This window comes from Leptopilina boulardi, unplaced genomic scaffold (genome assembly GCF_019393585.1).
Source record: "Leptopilina boulardi isolate dan_hultmark-lab unplaced genomic scaffold, ZJU_Lbou_2.1 LbouV2_266, whole genome shotgun sequence".
Taxonomy (NCBI): Eukaryota; Metazoa; Arthropoda; class Insecta; order Hymenoptera; family Figitidae; genus Leptopilina; species Leptopilina boulardi.
Genome location: NW_026137825.1, coordinates 431137 through 444473, shown reverse-complemented (window position 1 = coordinate 444473; position 13337 = coordinate 431137). Strand labels below are relative to the sequence as shown.

General features: G+C 27.9%; 1 protein-coding gene across 1 annotated transcript in view; it reads left to right on the top strand.

Annotated features, from left to right (window-relative positions):
• LOC127281423 (5'-3' exoribonuclease 2 homolog) overlaps positions 1-2481 on the top strand; it is a 68527-nt gene extending 66046 nt beyond the window's left edge. Inside the window, exons 16-17 of the mRNA XM_051305130.1 lie at positions 954-1264; positions 2278-2481. Coding sequence (XP_051161087.1) covers positions 954-1264; positions 2278-2346 — 380 coding nt within the window. The 3' untranslated portion in view covers positions 2347-2481. The remainder of the gene's footprint in view (positions 1-953; positions 1265-2277) is intronic.
• Positions 2482-13337: the final 10856 nt, after the last annotated feature.

Here is a 13337-nt window from a genome sequence, read left to right as displayed (position 1 = left end):
ATTTTCACTAGAGCAAGGTGCGGTAGTTGAAAATTTAGTGACATTATAGTAACTTTCAATTCTAAGTAGAATGTCACTAAATTTTTAACTACCGCACTCTGCTTTAGTGCAAATTAAGGGTTGGTTTCCATTGTCCCCACTTGCGAAAATTTCCACTCGCCATTTTTAGAATTTTCGTCAACTATCGCACCCTGCTCTAGTAAAATTTTAGTGACTTTCGTGTTAAAATTAAAAATTACTATAAATTCACTAAAATTTTACTAGAGCAGGGTGCGATAGTTGACGAGAATTATGAGTACTAAATTTTTAACTACCGCACCCTGATTTAGTGAAAAATTTAGTGACTTTATAGTAACTTTAAATTTTAACAAAATTTCACTAAATTTTCAACTACCGCACTCTGCTTTAGTGCAAATTTAGGTTTGGTTTCCATTGTCCCCACTCGACATTTGTCATAATTCTCGTCAACTACCGCACCCTGTTTTAGTAAAATTTTAGTGACTTTATAGTAATTTTTAATTTTAACACGACAGTTACTAAAATTAAAGTTTAAAGTTTTGTCCAACCAAAGTTTTATCAAATCAAAATTTTGTCCAATCAAAATTTTGTCCAACTAAAGTTTTGTCCATTCCAAGTTTTGTACAATCCAAAATTTTGTCTAATTAAAGTTTTGTCCAATTAAAATTTTGTCCAATCAAAGTTTTTGTCCAACCAAAGTTTTGTCCAATTAAAATTTTGTTTAACCAAAGTTTTATTAAATCAAAGTTTTGTCCAATTAAAGTTTTGTCCAACCAAAGTTTACTAGAGCAGGGTGCGGTAGTTGAAAATTTAGTATACCATACACCATGAACTAATAAAATTCTTATAGAGATGTCATTGTATTTTCAAAAATTTATGATTTCTTCATAACCTAAAAAAATAAAGGAAAAATTTTTTTTTTTTGTTAATTTCAGGCTATCAAAGTGGATACAGTTCCGGTTCATCTGGCGGTAGATATAATTCTCATTCCAGTAGTGACTCGAGACAACAACAACAACAACAACAACGCGATTATCAAAATTCAAATCAACATAATCGTCATGGCTATCAGACAAATCAAAATCGACAGGATTATCGAAATAATCCAAGCCAATCGGGTCATCAGAGTCAACAACGTGGTCAACAACAACTTCCAAATCCCTGGGCAAATAATTACAGTTCACAATCAAATAATAATCAACAGAATCGAGGACAAGGCCGTGGACCTTGGGAATCATCATTTTCAGTAAGTAGAATCTAAAAAAAATTATTTTATTTTTTATAATTATAATTTATAGGTTATGTTTATGATATTTTGGAGAGTAAAAATATACAAAATAATTTTCAATACAATTTATTGCTTATTATTATTATTATTATTATTATTATTATTATTATTAATCTATTAATTTAAAAATATTTAATGAAAACTGACATTGATTTTCTTTATAATTAAAAAGCAACTTTTAATCCAGATAAAACTATCATAAACATAACCTATATTTTTTTTTGCTTTTTGTAAGAAGCAAAAAATTATAGGTTATGTTTATGATAGTTTGAAATGAAAATATAAATAAAGGGAATTAACTATCATAAACATAACCTATTTTTTTTTTTTTGCTTTTTGTAAGAAACAAAAAATTGTAGGTTATGTTTATGATATAGTTAATTTCCTTTGTTTATAGTTTCATTTCAAACTATCATAAACATAACCTATAATTTTTTGCTTCTTACAAAAAGCAAAAAAAATATAGGTTATGTTTATGATAGTTAATTTCCTTTATTTATATTTTCATTTCAAACTATCATAAACATAACCTATATTTTTTTTTGCTTTTTACAAGAAGCAAAAAATTGTAGGTTATATTTATGATATAGTTAATTTCCTTTATTTATATTTTCATTTCAAACTATCATAAACATAACCTATAATTTTTTGCGTTTTATAAGAAAAAATTATAGGTTATGTTTAATTATGTTATGTTATGTTTTCTTATAAAACGCAAAAAATTATAGGTTATGTTTATGATAGTTTGAAATGAAAATATAAATAAAGGAAATTAACTATCATAAACATAACCTATTTTTTTTTTTTTTTTGCTTTTTGTAAGAAGCAAAAAATTGTAGGTTATGTTTTATGATAGTTTGAAGTGAAAATATAAATAAAAAAAATTAACTATCATAAACATAACCTATAAAAAGAAATAAAAAATCTAATAAAAACGAAATTAGAGTGGATTTTTCAATTTTTTTTTTCAGAATCGATCAAATAATTATCAATATGGAAGGGGTGGTAACAACAATTCAGGAGGCTATAGACGAAGATAAGCCAATAATAATAATAATATTTTTTTTTTGTTTTCAAATATTTTTGGCGTGCAATTTTTATTTACAACAATTGAATTTCAAGTATATGAAGTTATTCCTTATATATTATATAAATATATATATAGTCCGAGAGAGTGACTATAATATTTAAAAAAATCAAATGTAACTATTGAATTAATTGCATAATTTTTTTTTTTTTTTTAATTATTTTTGATTAAAAATTTACATTCGTCCGAGAATATTAAATTTTCTCTCGGTAACTATATATGTAGATATATTTACATATACATATATATAAAATATTATTTTTTGATACTTTTATTTTAGAATAATATTCGATCTATATAAGTATCTTGCAAAAAAAAAAATTTATTATTATTTATATAAACAATCAAATATGAAAGTTGTAAATATTTGTGAATTGTAATCACATTTTTTTTTTCAATTTTCTCTATATACAAAATCCACTCTATTTTTTTCTAATAATTAAAAATTTACATATCTATATAGAAGTGAATAAAGAAACAAGTTCTTTAGGAAAATATTAGACGTAGTATTAATTGCATAATAAAAAAGTCATTTTTTTCTTAAAAAAAAAAAATGTTATTTAGTGAAGATAATTAATTAATTATTAGTAATTTAAAATCATTTTTAGTTTAAAAATAAGTACTTTTAGAAAAAAAAAAAAATAGAGTGGATGAATTATTATTTTCATTTATATCATTGACTGAAGATATTTTTTACTCCGTTTTGAGTTGCACGTTAAATCATTTGTCAGATATAAGTTAAAATTATATAATATGTCTCTGATTCGAGAAGGAAAAATGAAAGAAAGAGGAAAAAAAATAAAAGAAAAACTTGTCATCAGGAAAATTGGTGTTTATTTTTAAACAAATTCTAAAAAAAAAAAATTCCATTTCGACTATTTTCAAAATATTTTTATACTCTGAATTAGTAAAAAAATTTTAATTAATTTTAAATTAACAGACGGAAAAAAATTTTTTTACCTGGAACAGCGATATACATTCACTAAAACAGTGAAAGTTTTTGCTATTTTAGAGAAATATATCGCTGTTTCAGGTAAAGATTTTTTTCCGTCTGTTTTTTTTAATATTAAATTTGATATTAATTTCCGTAGTTTTAATTGAGGAATTGTTAAAATGACCAGATTGTCTCTCACTCTTTTTTTTTTTTTTTTTCTTTTCTTTTTTGAGTTCGTGCACATCTGGTAGCAGAGAGCAAGCCAGCGAGCATTGAACCAGAGAGTGCCACTTGAGAAAATAATAGCGAGCTGTGCTCTTGTTCTCTCCTCTCTTTCTCTCTCTCTCTCTCCCTTCGTTCTTCTTTTCTCTCTTTTTTTTGCCTTTCTTTCTTTCTCGCTCCATCGTCACCCCGAAATATGGAACCTATACGTCCGCATCCTACCGTGAGATAAGAGCACTACTACGTGAGAAGAGAAAGGCAAAAATTGTGCTAAAATTCAATTTCTCAATTTTATTTTTTCAATATCTCCGCAGGTATATATATATATATTGAAGATACTTTTCTTCTTTTTCTTTCTTTTATTCAAAATATTTTTACATTAAAAAAAGATTTTCTTTTTTTTTTGGTAGTTGGCATTTTGGAAGTTTTGGGTTTATGACTAATTTTTGAAGAAAGGGAGCTAAAAAAAATTATAGGTTATGTTTATGATACACAGAAATTTTTTTTTTTACCTGGAACAGCGAAATGTTTCACTAAAATAGCGAAAGTTTTTGCTATTCTAGAGAAACAATTCGCTATTTCAGTGAAACTTTTCGCTGTTCTAGGTGAAATTTTTTTTGTCCGTGTATCATAAACATAACCTATAATTTTTATTTTTTAGCTCCCTCTTTTTTCAATGCAAAAGAACCTCCGAAATGTGACACTTCCGATAAGTATACTAATTTCTACACACAAAAAAAATAATTGTCACATTTTAGAGGTTCCACTCAACATTGAGTAATCTCACCACTTGGACCGTATATTCGGGTAAAAAATTGCAATTTTCGTAAAAAAACATATTTTACATTAAAAAAAATTTTATAGTCACGCGTAAAAACCTTGACAAAATATAATTGTCCACAATGTGGACAAGGAATTAACACAATAGAATATATATACAATGATGAGCGACCCAACCGTGTTATATCAATAATTAAAATAAAAATCACAACATTTAAGTGTTACAAGAATGACGAGACAAATTTTTGATAGAAATGGAAAGAACAAAAAAAAAAAAAATTATTTTAGAAATTCAAAAGGAATTTTGATGTCATCATATGGGTGGTCTAGTGTTTTTTTTTCTTTGCTTTCTCTTCTTGTTTCAGACGATGCTGAGTAGCAGAGAGAGCAGTGAGTATAATTTTGCCCCCTTCCTCGCCACCCCCCTTCAGCCCCTAGACATCAGAGACTCCCAAGTCATGGTAGACGCGTACGTCGTTACCACGTCGTAGGAGGTGGGCTCAGACACTGGGATGACACAGCACCAGCTTCTGGCTACCTCTGCGGCCCATTGTTCTCCCCGCATTTCTTCTCTGAGGCTCGTGCTCAAGTGCTCAATCGCAACCCTAACCTCTTCGCGCGGGACAATCCCCTTGTTGGCATTTTTTAACCACGTTACATGAATATATATATATATACACCTTCACATTGTGCGCAGATAATAGTAATATATAACTAGTAATAGTTAGTAATATATAACTAGAACAAAGAAACCTCTGGAATTTGACACTAACTTTAGGGCGAATTCACATGGAAACGTAAAGTTTCAAATTTTTCAACTAGAAAATGAGTGTGAGGAGAAAAAACGTTTACCTTTTTCTCTTTTATACTCATGGTCTAGTTACAAAATTTGACGTCTTACACCTTCATGTGAATGCACCTTAAGTTTAGTGTCACAATTCAGAGGTTCCCTTGTACTATTACTACTAGCTATTTATTACTATTACTATAGTTATTTATTACCACTATTAGTTATTTATTACCATTAATAGTTATTTATTACTATTACTAGTTATTTATTACTATTAATACTTATATATTACTAACTATGGCTAGGGGATTAGAATTAAAAAATTCCTCATCGTAGGTGTCACATTTCAAATGTTTCACTCTATATGTCTATTATTATTCATCATTAATATAAAACAAATCCTTTCTATTCCCAATTCAGTTTAGGTCATGTAACCAATTTTTTTTTTGGAAAAAATTTTTTTATGTTTAATAAAATTAATAATTACAAGATTAGAAGCTAATTGTAATTTTAAAGAAAATATGTAAACGCGATAATAAATATGAGACATTTATAAGAATTGTTTGTGTAAGTTTAAAAAAATAAATATATCATTGTAAAAGGCTTGTAAAGCCCACGACGTTGGATGGTTGAATCGTGAAGTGGAAGCAAAGAGAGCTCTTGTACACCCTTGAAGAAGAAGGTCCAGGTGTAGCTGGTACCCTATCTTTATATATATATACATGAACAGAATGTGCCCTATAGTCCTATACTCTATATATATATATATATATTCCAAGTACTATAAGTACTTAGAAAACTCTACTCACCTTTACATGACTCTTTTTCACTCTTTGACTTTACTCGTTCTTCTTTCTTTTTTACCCTCCCTTATCGAAAAATATCTCGATTTGTTTTTCATTAATTACAATAAATTTCACTTTTTAGAAGTTAAAAAAATTAAAAAAAAGGATAAAAAAATAACTATGTGACACTCTCTGAAGAAAAGGAGATAAACAGTAAAAAAAATTATAGGTTATGTTTATGATAGTTTGATGTGAAAAATCAAAAACATAACCTATAGTTCGTCCTTTTTTCAGGTAGCGTCACATACAGTGAAACCCAGGAATATCAGATTTCAAGGGACCGATATTCGTGGATTTCTTTGTATTAAATTAGATTTTAATCCTTAAAATAGCAGTTTTTTAACAAATAATAAAAAAACTCTCTCTTATAATTGTTTCAATATTAAAATAAATGAATATTATTCTTTGTAATGTACGATTAAAAAATAGAATTTTATTTGTCACTTAAAAATCTACCTTACCAATTGATGGTAAAGAAATTTTTTGAAAAATGAAAATATAAAAAATAACCGACATAGAAATCTATCATACCGACTGATGGTGAAACAGTCTTTTTTGAAAAATGAAAATATAAAAAATTACCGACATAGAAATCTACCATACCGACTGATGGTAAAGAATTTTTTTTTGAAAAATGAAAATATAAAAACTTACCGACATAGGAATCTACCTTACCGACTGATGGTAAAACAGTTTTTTGAAAAATGATAATATAAAAAATTACCGACATAGGAATCTACATTACCGACTGATGGTAAAACAGTTTTTTGAAAAATGAAAATATAAAAAATTACCGACATAGGAATCTACCATACCGACTGATGGTAAAGAAATTTTTTGAAAAATGAAAATATAAAAAATTACCGACATAGGAATCTACTTTACCGACTGATGGTAAAACAGTTTTTTGAAAAATGATAATATAAAAATTACCGACATAGGAATCTACTTTACCGACTGATGGTAAAACAGTTTTTTGAAAAATGATAATATAAAAATTACCGACATAGGAATCTACCTTACCGACTGATGGTAAAGAAATTTTTTGAAAAATGAAAATATAAAAAATTACCGACATAGGAATCTACATTACCGACTGATGGTAAAACAGTTTTTTGAAAAATGAAAATATAAAAAATTACCGACATAGGAATCTACCTTACCGACTGATGGTAAAACAGTTTTTTGAAAAATAAAAATATAAAAAATTACCATCAGTCGGTAAGGTAGATTCCTATGTCGGTAATTTTTTATATTTTCATTTTTCAAAAAACTGTTTTACCATCAGTCGGTAATGTAGATTCCTATGTCGGTAATTTTTTATATTTTCATTTTTCAAAAAATTTCTTTACCATCAGTCGGTAATGTAGATTCCTATGTCGGTAATTTTTTATATTTTCATTTTTCAAAAAATTTCTTTACCATCAGTCGGTAAGGTAGATTTCTATGTCGGTAATTTTTATATTATCATTTTTCAAAAAACTGTTTTACCATCAGTCGGTAAAGTAGATTCCTATGTCGGTAATTTTTTATATTATCATTTTTCAAAAAACTGTTTTACCATCAGTCGGTAAGGTAGATTCCTATGTCGGTAATTTTTTATATTTTCATTTTTCAAAAAACTGTTTTACCATCAGTCGGTAATGTAGATTCCTATGTCGGTAATTTTTTATATTTTCATTTTTCAAAAAATTTCTTTACCATCAGTCGGTATGGTAGATTCCTATGTCGGTAATTTTTTATATTTTCATTTTTCAAAAAACTGTTTTACCATCAGTCGGTAAGGTAGATTCCTATGTCGGTAATTTTTTATATTTTTATTTTTCAAAAAACTGTTTTACCATCAGTCGGTAAAGTAGATTCCTATGTCGGTAATTTTTTATATTTTTATTTTTCAAAAAACTGTTTTACCATCAGTCGGTAAAGTAGATTCCTATGTCGGTAATTTTTTATATTTTCATTTTTCAAAAAAAAATTCTTTACCATCAGTCGGTATGGTAGATTTCTATGTCGGTAATTTTTTATATTTTCATTTTTCAAAAAAGACTGTTTCACCATCAGTCGGTATGATAGATTTCTATGTCGGTTATTTTTTATATTTTCATTTTTAAAGTTTTTTTTACTATCTTTTTAATTTTTTAACCGTCTATACATATTTATATTTTGTTATTTAAAGACTCCAAAACTACAAAAAAAATCCAACAGTTATGTCTAAATAAAAAAATTTAATTAATTTTTAATTAATTATTAATTTTATTTTATTTTTAGAATAAATTTTAATTTTCTTTAAAAACAGAAAAATGATCAGAATTAGATTGTACGCATAAAGTGCCCTCTATCTTATTGAGATTAGCGTGGGTTTTGGATCATTGAACAAGAATTGCACACACCATCCGCCCTATGTCAGTATAGCGTTATCTCGGTTTTTACCCCCTTCCCTTTTTTTTGATGAAATAAAGCGTTATCCGCGCTGAGATCTACCCCGTTTTTTTTTTATTATATAGTCGTTGATGTGCGGTCTCGACTCACTCTCTTATGTGCACGCCTCAAGTTCCCGCCGTCGGTATAATAGAATTCACAATGCAAAGACCCTTTACATCGCCCTCAAGTGTTCCGATTTTGCTCAGGGTTGCGCAAAAAGACCGACAAAATTTTCTAAAAATGTAATTTCATTGACCCTCTTCCTCCCATCACTGTTTTTTTTTCTTTCCATACCATACTCTTTATGGATGTATATTAAAAAAAATTTAAACACACAATTTTTTCAATTTAAATTATAATTAAAAATACAGAATATTATTGTAAAATAATTACAATTCAAGTTTGTTTCTTACATACGGAATAGCAGACGAATTAATTTTTTTTTGTAAACATTAGGGATGATGTATCAGTATTGACTATCCAACCTTGTTAACTAACCGGTTGGTTGCCATTTGTCATAATTCTCGTCAACTACCGCACCCTGCTCTAGTGAAAATTTAATAACTTTTAATTTTAACAATAAAGTCACAAAATTTTCACTATAGCAGGTTGCGGTAGCTAACAAGAATTATGACAAATGGTTATGTTTTTAAGTCAGGTAAAAAATTTGATTTGATTTGACAACAGCATAAAGAATATAATGCTGTGTCCACAATAGTCTCGTTACGTTACGTAACATAACCTAACATAACAATTACAATAGAATTTAGAAAAAATCTATTGTATTCGATATTTTCTATGTTAATTAAGTAGCCAATTGTTTTATTCGTTATATGTTATCTGTTAAATTTCGAAGGTTCCTTTTATAAACCCATTATTATTCATCATTAATATAAAACAACCTTTGTAGGCTGTATATCTACAATAGACTCCGTATGTTAACGTAACATATCAGTAAATGACGGTAACACAATATAATTCAGTAAAAAATAATTAAACATTTGATTTTAATGACACTTAAAATTAGACACAATATTATAGGTTACTAACTAAAAATTGAAAAAACAACAATAAATAATAATAAATAATAATAAAAAATTGAAAAAATCAAAAAATTCATAAAAAATTGCAAAATAACCCTTTTTCGGGTTAAAATTGAAAAAAGATGTTACATAAAAATAGTTTGTAAGATTTTCTAAAAGCATATATGCAAAGTATTTTGATTTATTTGAAAATAATTGAAAATAGATTCTTCAAGGACGGTGTCGAGGTCACGGGGTCGGTGTCGTTTTTCGAAATTTATTAACTTAATATAATATAATATAATATATTTCATGTTACATTCTACATAAGAACACTATAAAAGCCTATTGTGAACAAAGCCTGAAAAAAATTATTTATTGTCTTACGTTAACATAAAAAGTCCATTGTGGACACAGCCTAACATATCAGTGTTGGGTAGTTTAAATAGCATAAAGTTCGCCATGGTTGGGTCGCTTTTTAAAGTTTAGCCTTTTATTAACAGGGATGAGTATAGTACTAAACAAGTTTAATTTCTTTTACTGACTATAATTATCTCGATAAAATATTGTAATGAAGGTAAAATACTGGTAAAATATTACAATTATTAATAAATAAATAAAATTCTTTTACAAAATGTTTTCTATTGGAAAAAAATTTTTTTTTTGTAAACGAAATGTTTTCTTTTAAAAGAAAAAATGTTTTTTTTTATGTCTATTTGTGTTATATGTGAGATCTTTGACGGATTACCACCGAGAAGCAAAAGGTGACGAGAGGCGGCCCCCCGCAATCGTTCCCGCGCGGGGCACCCGTCTGTCGATAATGTCCCGCACCACTTGTGACAGTCTTTACTCACTGACTCGCGGTTGGACCCCCCATGCGAATCCAAGGCCCCCCGCCCGTCTAGCCCACCTTAATTCCTTGACTCTCTTCACTCTCACCCTGACTTGTCCACTCTTCCGGAAATATCGCTACTTTCGTCTGGAAAATCATTGATTCTAATTATTCTCAATACTCTTCATCATGTGAAACTATTTCAATAATATTTTCTCAACAACTTGCCTATTTTTATATATATATATATATATATTGGAGTCGAATATTTTTATTTATTTCTAAAAAAAAATTATTTATTTAATTTTTACTTTATTAAATTAATTTTATGTTTTTTCTATATCACTTTTCTAAAAGGTAAGTAAAATATTTTATAGGAATTTCAATTTTTTTTAAATTTGATAGATTTAGGTTGGTTTCCATTGTCCCCACTCGTTATATTTGTCATAATTGTCGTCAACTACCGCACCCTGTTCTATAGTGAAAAAGTTACTTTATAGTAACATTTAATTTTAACTAGAATGTCACTATATTTTCACTAGAGCAGGGTGCAGTAGATGAGAATTATAACAAATGGGAAGTGGGAACCAACCTTCCATGCTCAACTCATTTGTTAAGGCTATTCCACAATAGTTTCTTTAGATCGGTAATTTTAAAAATTGCCCAGAAAATAAAATTATGAAGCATATACACTGAAAAAAATCTATTTGGAAATTGTACATTCACAATTTGTATTTGTGTTAAAATTTGTAAAATTACTATATTCAATAAGGTTATGTTACTACATTAAAAAAAGCACTTTTACAATTTTCTGTAAATTTACTACATTCAAAGTATGGGTAATAGGTGACGGATGCAACAACTAATTATGTTTCACCTATTACCCACTTTAAAAGTATAGTAAATTTACAGAAAATTGTAAAAGTGCTTTTTTTAATGTAGTGACATAACCTTATTGAATATTGTAATTTTACAAATTTTAACACAAAAACAAATTGTGAATGTACAATCTCGAAAAAGATTTTTTACAGTGTAGAAGTAATTCAATGAGCGAGATTATTAGAATATTATTAGATTAGAATAATTATTAGATTAATTAGAAAATAATTAAACATAGATTACATTCGAATACCTGAAGGAAAATCTAAACATAACCTAGAAAATAGTTAACCTAAAAGGTTCAATTTACTTTTTGTTACCATAAAACAATTTTAATATGCGAATATAAAGGGAGATTTGAATTAGCGATCTGTGACTAATTCACTGACTTCTCTCGAATGAGGCCCCCGTATGATTTGACGCGACTTTATATATTCCCTATGGGCCTTTTGAGTCCCGGTGGGTCCCAATCCTCACTCCGTGTGTGGGAATTGATCGCAATTTTTTCGCGTCAATCACAGAAGTTCATATATGAATCTCAAGAGGTTCCTTATATATATAAATATATATATATGCAGGGGCACGTAACCCTCCAATGGCCGGCGGGCCCGTCTCGCAATTCTCGCGCTTGGCATTTATATATATATTTTCACAAAAGCTCCCAGAGCAGAACATACATATATATATATATACTCTCATTCGTTAAACAATATGCTATCGTGTACGCGCCAACGGACCGACGAGTGGTCGCTACGTACAATGCCATCTTATGACATTTTTAAGTTCAACCGTCGCCACTTAAGTGCTCGTTAGACGTCCCGCGTAAAAGCTTTTGTGTTAAAAAGCCATGGCATGCTTCGTCAAAGGCAAGAATTTTTAACGGTCGAACTATATATATATGTATATGTTAACTGCGCGCCATTTGCGTCTAACGAATTTTTAAAAAATTGGAATAAAACGGATCTGTTTTGCTGGGACTAAAAATTTTCATAACCTCAAAAAAAAAAAAATTGAAAATTACTATTTATAGTTAAAATTTGCACTACGAAGAAGCAAAAAGTTATAGGTTATGTTTATGATTGCACTCTATGAAGAAGGAAAAAATTAAAGGTTATGTTTATGATTGCGTTTTACTTTGCGATTTAATGAAAACTAAAACTTCAATAATTTATACCCATATCAGAAAATTAAAAGGCATTAAAATAAGCTGCAACGCTTATTATTTTAATCCAATTTTGCTTATTTTAATCCATTTTGGTATTAAAATAAGCAAAATTGGATTAAAATGATAAGCGTTGTAGCTTATTTTAATACCTTATAATTTTCTGTGATCTAAACTTGTGGCAATGTTGCGACTATACAAGTTTAGATCCTATATACATGGGTATAAACTATTGAAGTTTTAGTTTTCATTAAATCGCAATTGTAAAACAATCATAAACATAACCTTAAATTTTTTGCTACTTCAAAGTGCTGTGTAATCATAAACATAACCTATATAACTTTTTTGCTTCCTCGAAGCGTATATTAGAACAAAAAAAAAATCTAATGATGATGTAACTATGAAAAAATAATTAATAATAATAATTACATACGTAGAATAAAAAATTTTTAAAAATAATATTTTTGATCAAAAGTAAAAACCGCGTCAGTCAAGATTCTCTCTCTTGAGTTTTCTTTAATTATATATATAATATAAACTTATATAATTAACGAAGCGATAATTGATCATTACGACCCGCATGAGGTGTTTCGTCTCATTTCTCATCAGAGAAAGAAAGAGACACTCGACTCGATACTTCCGATAGCCCGCATCCTATATATATACATACAGCTTCTTCGCCTTTCAGATTTATATATATATATACCTCTCTTCTGCTCTTGTTTCAGTTATCTCTTATTTCTTATTACTTTAAGCCAATATATTATATATATATATACTATACGAGGGTTACTCCCCCTACTCCTATTATTTTCCACGCATAATTTTTTTAAAAAACTTGCAAGTATTATAGAATTATTAAAATTTTATCTTAATTTTGAGGTTATGTTCGCGTTTCTTTGTCACACTGTAAAAAATCTTTTTGGAGATTGTAAATTTACAATTTGTATTTGTCTTAAAATTTGTAAAATTACTATATTCAATAAGGTTATGTTACTACATTAAAAAAAGCACTTTCAACATCATTTTCTGTAAATTTACTATACTTTCAAAGTGA